General features: G+C 40.4%; 1 protein-coding gene across 1 annotated transcript in view; it reads right to left on the bottom strand.

The window, feature by feature from the left end:
- Nucleotides 1–13,833, bottom strand: part of mtcl2 (microtubule crosslinking factor 2) — an 88,138-nt gene that overhangs the window by 25,279 nt on the left and 49,026 nt on the right. The window contains exons 5-8 of the mRNA XM_072366271.1: nt 6,095–6,157; nt 2,463–2,630; nt 1,530–1,683; nt 450–1,020 (exon numbers count right to left, since the gene is read on the bottom strand). Of these exons, the coding sequence (XP_072222372.1) occupies nt 450–1,020; nt 1,530–1,683; nt 2,463–2,630; nt 6,095–6,157 (956 nt within the window). The remainder of the gene's footprint in view (nt 1–449; nt 1,021–1,529; nt 1,684–2,462; nt 2,631–6,094; nt 6,158–13,833) is intronic.

Below are 13,833 nucleotides of genomic sequence, written 5' to 3'. Positions count from 1 at the left end.
TATTGAATCTTTAGCATGAAGAAATAATTTATGCGGATGGCTGTACATTTGCAGCGCTCGCACTGGGATTTGTTTTTATTACCGCTGTGTTAATTCCCACAACTGTGTCTGGGTGTATGTGTTTGTTGCCAATTTCACTTTAAATTTTACTTTAAATGGACCAGAGATTAAAACAAATATATAAAATACTGAATAATAACATAATAATAATAAATAGTCTTGAAAGAGCCATTGTTATAAAGCAATGTAAATAACAAATTCATTACTACCAGTTAGAAATCAACAACTTGGTCTTGACTGTATATGCTTGGATGTAAACTAGATGGATCTGTATAATATGTATACTGCCAATGCTACCACAAGTGACTACAGTACTACTTTGGTGGATCTGCACTACAGCATATCTATAGTTTTGCAATCAAACACATAAAAGAAAAACTTGAAATTACCTGGAAGGGAGGCATTCAGCTGAGTCTCCAGCTTCTGCATCTGTCTCCAGAGCCAGTCTTAATGAGGAGGAGGAGGATGAAGAGGACAGACCATGATAGGAGGCCAGATCACAGCGCTGCAGGTTGGATAGGAGCACACGATTCTCATACTGCAGCTTCTTCACTTTCCCACTCAGTTCTCCAATTTGAAGCCTCGCCACTCGGAGCTCCTCCTCATGGGGTGGGGTGTCAGTGCTGATAAGCACCGCCCCTTCCTGTATAGAGTGGACAGGGCTGTCGTTGAGCAGCCCGTCCGTCAGCGACATTAATGAATTGGACGACAGTGCAGACGTTGATGGTGGAAGTTCAGATTTATAGCGGTTGATTTCGTTCATCAGGAGTTTGTTCTGCTCTTCCATCTCGATGAGAGATCTTCTCAGGAGCTCCGCCTCTTCCTCAACAAACTGGAGATGTCTCTGGAGCTCCATGACGTTTTCAGATGACGCCCCTCCCCCAAGCACCATGGCGCCTCCTGTGAGACCATGCCCCGCCCCCAGTCCACCACCAACACCAGTAAGTTCTTGAGGACCATCTGGGATGAAGACAAAGGGAGAGGTTATGAAAAAATTTAAGACGGAGAGCTGAAACATACCAGAGAAGCAAGTGAAAAAAGGGGAAAAGTGTATTGGAGATGTATTGAACAATTAGATAAGAACTATCCAGAAGAGGTTTGAAAAACTGAACTGGCAGAACATTTCCGAAAGTATGTTTATTAGATTTTGTGCACGACTGCAGTCTAGTTTTCAGTAGAAGATTTCAAGCTTGACTTTCAAGTTGCCGAAAAATGTTTGAGTTCACAGACAAACGGCCCAGATCTGAGGCAAAGCGGCAGTTTGACTGGCAGCCATCAATCATAATACAAAGCATAACAAAGATGTGATTTGTGAGACTCATGGTAACTGCTACCTGCTTATCTCAAATTGTTTCCACCTACAGCTCACATCTCTAAGAAATTGATTACTCATTGCACAATTACTGTAACTGTTACTCATTATAGTTTACTATAATAGTTTATAATAGTTTACTCATTAGGTGAACTACCTTGAGGCCCCTTCATGTCATCCATTTCGGCTCGCAGGCCCCTGTTTTCAACCTCCAGCTCCACAATGCGTCGACTCAGCAGGTTGGCCTCCTCCTCTACCAGCTTCAGATGGACTCTGATCTCTGCCTCGCGGGTGTGAGGGGAGTCGGCAACCTGGGGAGAGATTATTAAAAAAGAAATATTTATTCATCTCCCACATATCAATTCTCTTCCTTTTCAAAGAAATGTGGAGCTTTCAGATCATCAGCATCAGCTCAGTGCTTATAAGTGCCTCGAACTTTCAAAACTCAAAGCTTGGAAAGAACAAACGAACAAATGTTAAAATGAGATTGTCAAAAGTAAACCCTAACCCCAGCACTGGCAGATATCTAAAGCCTCACGATTCACACAAATGACTGAGACATTACATTGTACCAACTGTTAACACTGTAGGAAAATAATTGCCAGCATTCTGCTTGATGAAGAGCATGAAAAGCCAATTTAGAAAACAATAGTTTGGTGTTTGTTCAAAAACAATGCAAAATCCCCGGTGCAGTGTTCCCAGGGATTTTGGCCAGAAAAAAATACAATACACGCCACTTACGTTTTTATGAGTACAAAAGGGTGGGGATATTTTCTACACCATGACGACCATAACAACCTTCATGAAACAGTATTATAGCCCTGAACTGAATGCTGTAAAAAGACGAATAATCACATCAGTATTTGGAATTCCTTCAAGTGTCTTCAGATAACAATCAGCAGGGTGGAGCAGTGTTTTGTGACTTCTTCCCACAATCCAGAGACCTGAAGATCATACTGCTCCCACCACTACTGTCAAAGTGAACTTACTCCTTAACCTCTATCTGACTTTGACAAAGTAAATTCCGACAGACTCCCTGTTTGCGAAGTGAAATGCCTCTGTGGTGAATTCCACCTCATCGTTCTCTCACCTCCTCCACGGTGAGCGAAGCGTTGACATCTCCGTACAGCGACCTGTACTTGGCCAGCTCCTCCTTCATGGCGTCGCTGTCCTTCACCAGCTTGGTCAGCTTCTTGCACATCAGGGCCGATTCCTCTTTAGCAAAGTGGAGCTGACACTTCAGGTCCGAACTGTCCTCCTGGAGTGACGGGACAGAGTGGAATGAGAGCACCGAGGTGATAATGACACAAAAACCCTACATACCAGAGAGACTGACACATGCAAAAGACATGGCACGCGAAGGGCAACAAGCTGTTACCAATTCAAATCAAGAACCTTTTGAGGCTTTCCGAACGTTTTTTTTTTCAGTTGCACTGGACATTTACCAAGTTAGCTGAAAAAGAATCAATCTATTAGAAAATCTTGTAACAACAATCTTATAGAAATCTTAAGGTAAACAGAAACAAGAACGCCACGGATTTCAGGTTCAAAGCAGCGACATGTTCTACCATGAATAATAAAGGATTACCTCTTCTGGAGCTGTCAGGAATTAAGATAACACCTTAGTTTAAAAAGACATCAGAGCTCTTTCCACTTGAAACAAACTTGAATAACACTGAATCTATTCAGCCCCAAATTAGTTGAGTTTCTCACTTAACAGCAGAAAAAAAAGAGAGGATCCTCAGTCTATAATTGTAAGGCCGTCATCACAATCCATCACGTCTAAATCAGCTGTGGTTGTGAAGGGTTACATTACAGGCAGAAAAATAATTAAATTAATAAAAGAGCAATAACCAAACACACCCTCGCTTGTGTAACTTGTCAAAACTCAAAATGAATTTTAAAAATGATAAACAGGAAAACACTGACATGAACTGTATCTCTCTTGTGAAGAAGTGAGACATACAAAGAGATGAATGCTCCTCACTCAGAGGACAGAGGTTATTCAGAGATGGACAAAGAACCTGACAGGACAGATGCACATGAAGTGCATAAAAGACATGGATGAACACAGGAGCACGCACTCAAACATGCACAACAAGCAGACCAGTCAAATCTCCTAAAGTAAAGACTGAACTGAAACCGCCATGTTTAGATGCATCCAGACGAGGGATTTGACAAAACGGGTCAAAAGTTGAAGCATGTGATGATTGAATCATGTTGTGAATTTCAATATTTTTCAAGCAACAGCAACATTTTGACATCCTCCCTGGAAAAGATCACGCACTAAAACAGTTTGCTTTCTGTCAGTCGGGCACAAGCCACCATCTCTTACACAACAGCAACTTTTCTGGGATGAATTGGCCTTTCATTCTATTCAGAATAGCCTTGAACTTGAAAAAAAATCATCACAAAGCTGTGTTTGACTGACTTGCAGCTTACGGCTACAAAATAGTGAGGTCATTGTCATGGTGAGTCCAACTTTTAGAGGAAAAGAAAACAGAAACTCCAGGAAACCCATTTATTAGTGGCTTGCCCCAGATCTGATCTATCATCTGAAAAGTATATTTACTAAGTCACTGACCTGTGAATGTTAATGTTCACAAATGAAAGTGCAAACTACTAGTTCAGCAGTAGTAACACATGTACCCAGTGGAAACAAAAACCAACTATGGCATAAAGGTAAATACTAACTGAAGCACAAGTAGATCTAAAGATATCTAATCTTTTTACATATGTAATCATAAGCTACAGGTCAAACTTGACAAGGAAAAGCTGTATTTTTCTTGAAAAAGGGTGCATATTTTGTTTAAGAATTGAACTTGTTGTCTGCCGAACATCCAACAGCTGAAAGTGAATATGTGATTGCATTCATCAAAAGGCCAAAAACACAACTAAATAAAAATAATGTTGTTCTGCTGGATATGTATATAGGCAACTACCTTGTAAGTTGTCGCTAATTCTTCTGCCCTGTAGTGGTTCACTCAGGTTGCTTTCCTGTCCCCACCTCTCAGTACAAACATTCAGAACAATATCATAACCTCGCTTAACATTATCTGGGAGAAAAAAAAAATCTTCAAATCTTGTTCATGTATGCCGCCTTCTCTCATCCCAAACTCGGTTGTTGCTATAGCTGACCTGAGGTGACCGCCTTCCCATTCCTCAGAAGCAGCTCCGTGGCTGTGTTTGTTTTACGACCCGTGGAGCGTTTCCAACCACATGAAGAGAGATGAGGGCTGGCGAATTTAGAGCCATTTATGGTATGTGGTTTGGAAAGGAAGCCTGGGCTCGCGTTAGAGCCCAGGAGAAACAGCAGTGGAGAGAATTACCTTCACTGCAAAAACCCTCTGTGGTGATGTGTTAAGTGTGCTTGGGTTTGATCTTTATTTTTTCACTTTACTGTTCAGTAAACCTGAGCTCACACACCATCTGGTGCAATAGCTTTTCACATATGAAGAGTGAACTTGTTTGAGCTACTTTGGTGTCATTAATAAGAAGGGCTTGCTTAAAATGGGTGAGGAAAAGTTACAGTGGTTTATAAGAGGGACACAGTGCAAAGGAGGCAGAGATTCAAAGCACATGGTTGGGGCTTGATCTGTAATCCCGATGTAAAAACGTGTTCTGCCAGATTTATAGTTAAGTGCAAACACCTACAGGACAAGCTGGAGACCAGAGGAGGAGAGATGAGGGAGAATAAAGGACATGCTGATCTAACTGCTTCTTGCTGCACTCAGCTGGAGTGTTCCCCAGAGGAAATGGGTCAAAGACAACATCACCATGAGTTATGGCAGAGACATATTTATCAATCATGCAAGATTTCTGACAGCTGCTATCTGTGACTCCAGATAAATCAAACATGTCAGCTCTGGTCTCCTAAAAACAAAAACTTGTTCCATGGTGAAAACTATATGGTTCAATAAAATAAGTGGCCAATGATTGTTTTCGTTATTTAGATTTTATTGGTACTGGTTGTGCTCCGTGATTTCATTTCATATCCATTGTGACGCCACAACAACAACGGATAGAAATGAAACTCAGATATAAATACATCTTGTTCTGAGTTTCATTTTGAGGGCAAACTACATCTTGTTTCTTGTTCTGAGTTTCATTTTGCCATCAAAAGGCTAAACAATCTGTGGCTGACTGTGGGGCATTTAGATGGGAATCAGTGAAATGAAAAAGCAGGTTTGTTTTTTCACACAACGGAAACTTTTCCTGAGCTAAACTTCATCACTTGGAGCCACCTCCGCTCTGTTATACCTGCTCAATCAGCAGCAGTAACAGCCACCAACCAAGTTCACCAGCAGCACATGTGGTTGCATTTCTGGAGAGGTGACAGCTGCCTGAGGCGATACCGACAACAAAAGCTCCACTGAAAATATGATGACATTTATCATCTATTTTTCATATTTTTAGCTGTTTCTGTCAACTGCATTTGTGTATGTGATTATAAAGTAATGCAAATCCAAACATTCAGGGCAGAAATGTCTGCTTAAGTTTCTTTTTGCAACAAAAAGAAAACTCCAACAACGCCTTCATAGAAACTTGTTTACTTTTTATTCCTCTCCATCTGTGGTTTGCTTGTTGGATCAATGTCAGTTTCTCTCCAGGTTTAAGTGTCTTTGGCAGCTGACACAGCACTTTGTTTCTCTTATTGATTATTTGAACCATCTGGAGGAACACCTATGAGTGTGTGTGTGCCTGTGTCTGTTTGTGCATTACCTGTGGAGCGGGCTTCTTGTCAGGTTTGTTGTTGGGTCGTGCTCCTCTTTTCTTCTGGGAGTTCTGCAGCAGAGACACAAGGACACTCATTAGTGAGATGTTGCACCTCTTTGATTTTAGAGAGTGAATTCAGTCAGACATAGAGGGCAAATCAAGTAGATAACTTGTGGCTTAAGGAAATTATTAGTTCTATCTTTCATGAAACATTTGAGACATTTTTACCAAAGTTGTATTTGAGTCACACTTTAGTCACACGTTCCATCCTTGTCCGTCAAAAACAGAACATTTTGAAAGTATCAAGTCATACCTAAGCCTTAAAATGGCTTGGGTATGACTCCATACCTTTGCCCTCATTCCGTATTTGTGGATCTATGAATATGGTAATCCAGCCCCACTCACATCCCAGGCTAAAAGCCGTGGCTAGTGGCCTAGTGTTCAGTCTCTTTGGCTGGGCCCTGTCCAGTGTTCTTCTGCAAATTTAATGTTAAATCGTTAGCTGAAACTAACTCTGTATCTGAGATCACTGAGCCATATAATAATCCTAATCGAGAACTTTTTCAATTGTAGAGGGCTATATAGCAGGCTCATAATCATAATAGAGGATTGGACATTACTTGGGTCATTGTCACGGCACCATGAACGCTGTCATTAAATTTAACAGACCAATTTAACAGACCAGTTAAGAAAAAAACAAGAAAGAAAAAGTTTGGTCCCAAAGAAACTAAATATAAAATTACTTGAGCTGTTTGTGATTTCCTGCTCAGTTCACATTAATCATATAAAAGTTAGCTAATTATGTCTTGCATCACACCTTGTATTTGTATTGTGCTATTAGGAAAGAGGAAAAATAAACTTCTAAATCTGTTATTTCCTTAAAAATCTACATCACTCGGAAGCCAGTAAAACTAAATATGATGATGATAGATTCCTTCGAAACAATGCATTATGGTATATATCTGCTGGGTTCGTGGCCATCGATTTTACACTACGTTTCAGGGTGCACTGTGGGATAGCTTCGAGTCAGCTATATGGGGTACATTAAATCTCACTATATGCTCAGACAGCAAAATAAAATGGCAAACTCACCATATAGTGGACTATGTAGTAAGTGATTCTGAACACCTCTACATCAGAGGTGTGAACCTTATTAAAGAGCCACAAAATATCAACAGAGCTATAAAAAAAGATGCACTCACACAAATACAGAAGGCATCAAATATATTAGGCGTCCTCTCCCCCATGAGCTGATCCCAATATGTCATTTCTATGGCGATGTTGATCATTCCCATGGTGATTTTTGAGTACCACCGATAAGAGCGTAGAATTACAGCTGTGAGGTGGATGTAAAGTGAGCGACTATAGAGACACACACACACCATCAGTATCTGCCCGGTGAATCAGACCCTCGTAAATCATCATTCCTTCTCTTCAGAGCCAAAACCAGTCAACACACACACACACACACACACACACACACACACACACGCACACACACGCACACACACAGAGGATAGACAAGTGCAAGTAACAAATTTCATCTGGCTCAGTCCGTTTCCATAGAAACAGGCAACCCTCTCTGCAACAGACCACCAACAACAAAAGAAAGAATTGAGGAACGGATGATAGAAAAGAATGTAAAAGGTAGTTAGAAAAATATTAAAATATAACAGTAATTAAAATGTGAAATCCCCCCTCCCCCTGTCGAGATGTGCTGGGATTGTTCAAATAACACACCTACCCTACTAACTATAAATCAAATACAGAACACACACCATTAGCTATAACTATAAAGTACTGGAAGGAATAACCTCACACACTCTTAAGACCATGCACACACACATTCTTGTGGCCATGTAGCCCCGATATGAGGTGGAACATTAAAAAAAGAGTCCTATCATTTACCAAAACATAATTTCACTCAGTTTAATAGGGATTTTCGGTGGGTTTAATTGTGTTTGCCATAAATAATCGCAGCTGTGTGTAATGGCTGTGGAAGACCTCTCTAATGAGACTTTTTGTGAATAAACAAATGTTTGAAGATCATTCTGATTTTCTCATCAGCCTCCACAGAGCTGTTTAAGAAAACAGCAAACATACCAACATCCATCTGCACATGAGTGTCTCCCTTCATATAGTGCAGATAAAACAGGACTTGTCGGGCCCCCACTGAAGCACTGATGTGAAGTATGAGCTGAAGTGTGTCCTGGCTGCTGGTTTACAATCCAACCATTTCTCTTTTTTATTTATTTTTTTTACCACTGGGTCCTTTGCTTTGAACTTACAAATTGCTTTTTACTTTTTATCTCAGCAGTTTTTGCTCTGTTTGTAATTACAGAACTGAGATCTCTGCTTCACTGCTGAGTATCTCAGTGATCTCCTCAGTAAATGACATGTCGACATCCATTCATGACTAAAAGTGCAAGTGGAGATCAGGCTAATGCACGTGTGTATGGTTTCTCGATGACTAAGATCTTTTAAAGAGAACCATACGTATGCACAGCTTTGGCAAAATATGGCGAAAAGCATGCATATGCACATTTCTGCATACTCACATGTTTAGTCATGATTTTACAAAACGCTTTATGCATCTGGACTCCAGTGAAGGGCAGTGCAACATCAGCATGAAGGGTATTTGCTTATTTGCCAGATTTCCATGTCACTCTCCACCCTCCCCTCTGTCCATCTCTTTATCTGTGCTGCCCTCTTGTTCTTCCTCTTCACGCTCTCATCCCCTCATTGCTGTTTGGGCCACCACTTTATTTTTCATCTCCCACTGTCCTCTCCTCACCCTCCATACAAGTTTATCAGGGTGCAAGCGGCCGATTAGTGGATCGAAACTCACTGGTCGATAAGACTGCCTGATAATGGGGTCATTGATTCTGGCTGCACACATATCGGAACTATTGGATCAGGACTTCAGCAGAGCAACTATAGTGTGACTCTGGAATTGCCAACAAGAAAAAAATTTAATAAATAAATCAGCTAAATCTGACACTCTTGTTTGAGTTATTATTTGTGACTTGTGCAAGGTAAATGTAGTGAGAATGTAAGAATATTATACTGCCAGAGTTACTCCTATATCGTAAATTAGGGTCATCAAGGGCTGCAGTGTGCAGCTTCTTCCAGGAAGAGGACAATCAATTTATGTTAACACAAATGTCAGAGGCAGTCAGTTTATTTAAACAGGCCTTTTACAGAGCAGACATTTTAACGTTTCACATCACAGTATCAACGTTCCATGAAAATGTCCCAGTAAACCATGACAGAGTGACAGTGAGCCAACGTGTATAAAGGTAGGACCCTGAAACTGAAACAGCTACATAGAATTAAGCCATATTCATTAAAACGTACACCTGAGTCTTCCCTGTTTTGCATGGGTACGTAAGTCTGTCATTTTGCAATTTTACATAAATGCATTCAACCCTGCTTCACTTGCGTTTTTGCCATCTGGAAGGCAACACAATTAGCTGGAAAGGACACCAACGTATATGTCATACAGCAGCTTTTTTACCCTTCCAGCAAACTGATGTAACTCAGGCAGCTGTCTGAACCTGCCCTGATTGGCTCAGTGTACAATATAATATGCTATAATACACAAAATAGCAGTAAACTACTAATTCGACTAGTAAAGCAGCTTAAACCACAAATCACTGAAACAGTCTGTCAAATACATTAGTGCCAGTTTTCAACCAATTTAACCAAGTAAAACTTGGTTCAATTAAAAAAATAAAAAATAAAATCATTACAAAGAGTTCCCTATAACCTGGGAGTATTCTGAAGAACTTGTTACAGTCCAATAAAACCTCCATTTCTCAGCCGAAATATGATGAAGATTAATGAAAACGTTAAAGAAAATTCACTAAAAGTCACTATGAGACAACAGCACATTGTACCAAGTGGTTCTTTTCACGCCTACCCTCAGGTATGCTTTGACATGTTCATTATTTATAATGTAGAAGCCCCCACACTGTGACCAGAGCGCAGCTCTCATGTTTCTGAGCCTGCACGTGTACAGTTACATGGCAGATAAGATAGCAAGTTGACTTTGGTGCTATCTGATGACATATTTTTGATAACAGTCTCTGATTGTCTCCCTAACAGCTATTCTAGCATCAGCAAAGGTTCTGTCGGGATTTATTTCACAATAACCACACTATTAATTCACTGCTCTCAAAATGCTGATGGGGTGGGAGATGGGAAACGCACTGAGAAAGGACACGAGAGAGGCTTAACATCTATAACGATGAAAAATAGAGTATTAGGATCTGTCCACAATATGACAAACACATTCGTTTTTCTTTATCATAGACAATCAATTTTCTCATTGAATGCCTAGTTTTGTGCTAAATATAATAATTCATTTTGTTTTCTCGTTAAAATGAAGGCAGGAAGACAAAGAGAAAACATAGTCAAAGACAAGAATGTCTTTTTGACTGATGTGCTGGATGAAGGGAAACTGATCAGGACAGCAAGGGAAAGTGGAAGAAATGGTCAGCAACATAGATACAGGAAGCAAAAATGAGGAGAGCTTTAAAAAAAAAAAGGGGAGAGTGAAAGAGAGATATGTTGTTATTCCCATGTCATGGATAAGGAGTCGCAGCAGTATGAACTCTCCTCCCTCCAATCCAATCTGATTTGATCTGCAGCTTAAAAAAACATGAACCATGGGTCTACAGAGCAGGGCAGGATCAAACACACTGACAGCCCTGATCATACGGCCCAGAGGAACATAAGGAAAGTCTGGGAACGGACAGTCACAATTGTCAACATGGTGCCTCAATGAGAACAGTAAAACCCTAAAATCATGACTCAACTAAACCAAAAAAATCCCAAAACTCTGGATGTGGCAATGAAATGACCTCTGTGGGGCTATGAAACTGCAAATAGGGAGCAAATGAGGACAGCATGCACTAAAAGCAATGATGAAGCAGCGGCCTGTATTCAGAAATAGGACGTTTGTTCATGAGGAGATAAAAAACAACCTTCTGGAACACACGCTTCCTCCACAGATAAAATACAAAATCCCCAACGTCAACAGAAAAACAGCCCATACGCTGATAAAATTATTCAAAGTGTCTAGTTAAGATGTTTATGGCGGTGTGTGAGTGACAGCAAATTATTTCTGAAGGGAAATGCTTTTTTTTTTTTTTACAGCCAAGTTGTATCCGTCACACAAGTTAACTCACAATGGATGAGATCAGAGCGAGGGAGAGGAAGTAGAACAGAACTCAGATTTGCTCTCACCGTTCAGACTCACCTGAACCAACCAGCCATGGAATCCCGAGAGACACAGCACAAAGGACCGACCATGTAGAACATTTGATCTCCTTTGTCCATATTTAAACTTTTCTTATTTTTTAAGCCATGTTTCATGATTAGGCTTTAAGTTACGTTTCCCACCAAGGAACAGTTACCAGTTTGGAGATTATACATTACAACATGACAAAGTAACAAGTTTTCATATTTTGTGGTCTGCACCCAGGGACCTGCATACTGATTTTATTGTATGTTATTCTGAGGAATAAATGAGTACAGAGACTACAATAAATAAGAAATTAAGTCAGATTGGTTAAAGAGAAAAAGAGAAAAAAAAACATGCACAGAAACAGAGTATAGATCTCCAGAAGGAAAATCGATTAATTTAAAGTCAATGTAGCACTGCAACAAATGATTGTATAACCAGTGTGTGTAAAAAAAAGACTAAAGGGTAGAAGAAAGTAATGGAGGAGTGTCATAGGGGAGAGTTGAGGATAATTAGATCACACCATCCCTCCTAGAGCTGCATATAAAACACAGCAAAGCGGAGCCGCAGAGTTAGCCTCCACTCATTCTAAAATGAGGACAGAAAGGTAATGAATCACATTTATAAGAAAACAGACTGAATAAGCAGAGATTATGTTTAGCACAAATTTGGGCTTTAACTGAGAAAAAAAAAATGATCAAATGTTCATCAAAAAGAAACACAAATGGGTGATTGTTGTACTGTGGACAGATCCTAATACTGCACTTTTCTTCATTTTAGATGTTATGCAGCTCTCTCCAGTTGTTTGGAGGCAGAATAAAGCAGCTCAGAGCACAGTAGAACAGAGCAGATAAGACAAAAGCAACACCAGTGTTTCCCCCAAATCCCCAGTCTGCTCAGCTCATTACGACACACTCACACACAACGCTTCCACACTCTGCAGTGTCTCTCACACTTTAACACACATTTTGTGAAAACAGTATAACACCCTGAAGTGCTGAAGTAGAAAATAATCAGCCAATTTACTGTCAACCCTCCGAGTGTTAGGTCTCTTTGTCTGCTGTGGTGCCCGGACTGAAGGCTAGAAATGAAATCGATCGGAGTGTTTTTCTTCCAGCTGTTTATAAAATGAGCCATGCTCTGGTTTCAAGTGCTCTAATTATTAAGCATATTATACTTCAGCATAGCTATTCAGCAAACCATGCTGCTGCTGCAATTTGGCAGTTGCACAGTATTCTTGCATCTATTGTTGTTTAACTGGAAAGCAACAAATGCAGAAATACAGACATTGGAAAAAAAATAAAATACATTTACTGTGGCCGTTTGAAAAGCTGCTCTGTTATTTAAAGTGCACATGATGTGCCATTACAAAGAAAAAGCCTTTACATTCGGTTTTAGTAGCCACATTTGCCTAAAGCAGCAATTTCAAGATGATGGCGCATTAAACTTCTTCTGAGTCAGCTGAAATTGTATAAATATTGGTATTCCTGCCATGGAGTACGAGTGTAGCTGCGAAGCCGCTGATAGTACCAAACAGGGCCGTTCTCATGAATAAAACTTTTCCTTTGCGAAATGAGGGTTGTGCAATTCTGTGATGGACTGGCGACTTTTTCCAGGGCGGACCCCACCTCTCGCCCATTTGCAGCTGGCATAGGCTACAGCCCCCCCTCCACGACCCCTAATTGGACTAAGCAGTTGTAGAAAATGAATTGATAGATGGATGGGTTGTATTGTTCAACGCTTTGAGGGTTTATTTACATGCCATCACTTGGATACAGGAGGTAGTTTACTTTTCACCTGGACATGAGTGATAAGTACAGGTCAAGAACGAACTACAAAGGCACAACAGATTATACGCTCTTTACAAACCATTCACGGATACATGTGAATTCTGCTGTACCCTCTGTCTCTTTGCTTTCACACCATTACCCCTTGTACTAACATTATGACAGGGAAGGCTTGAGGACAGAGGGATAAAGGGCTGAATGAGAAGATGGGGACATCAGCAGACACGCACACGAGAGAAGAACAGATTCAAGGGAAAGCTGAGTTGGGGAGTAAGTAAAACGGAGCGACTGCATCATGTGCAGAAACGGAGAGATAAGAAGGAGGAGCAGATATGCAGACCCAAAATAATCAATCTAAATGTCTCTAGTGGCTGTAGGTTGTCTGGGAGATAAGGTTGTGCCCCAACAGACTGACAGAGACAGAATATTATAAATCAGGTGTTTCCCCCTACCCGACATGCAGCAGAACAATACAAATACAAATGCACATTTAGTCATGTTACATCCAGCAACAGAATATCCAGAGTCATTTTAAATCAGCTGCTGGAGGCCTTTTAGAGCTACGTGCGTTTATTTTTCCTGCTGCTGCAGATGTTTGATTGACAATAAAGCTGCACAATGCTGTTTGTTTTATTCACCCATTTTAGGGAATTTTATCAATCAGAATAACCAAAATTGCCATGATTGCAGCCATCAATCAAATCCCTCAA

This window comes from Leuresthes tenuis, unplaced genomic scaffold (genome assembly GCF_036924035.1).
Source record: "Leuresthes tenuis unplaced genomic scaffold, fLeuTen1.0.hap1 SCAF_16, whole genome shotgun sequence".
Taxonomy (NCBI): Eukaryota; Metazoa; Chordata; class Actinopteri; order Atheriniformes; family Atherinopsidae; genus Leuresthes; species Leuresthes tenuis.
This window is presented reverse-complemented; position numbering and strand designations above follow the sequence as displayed.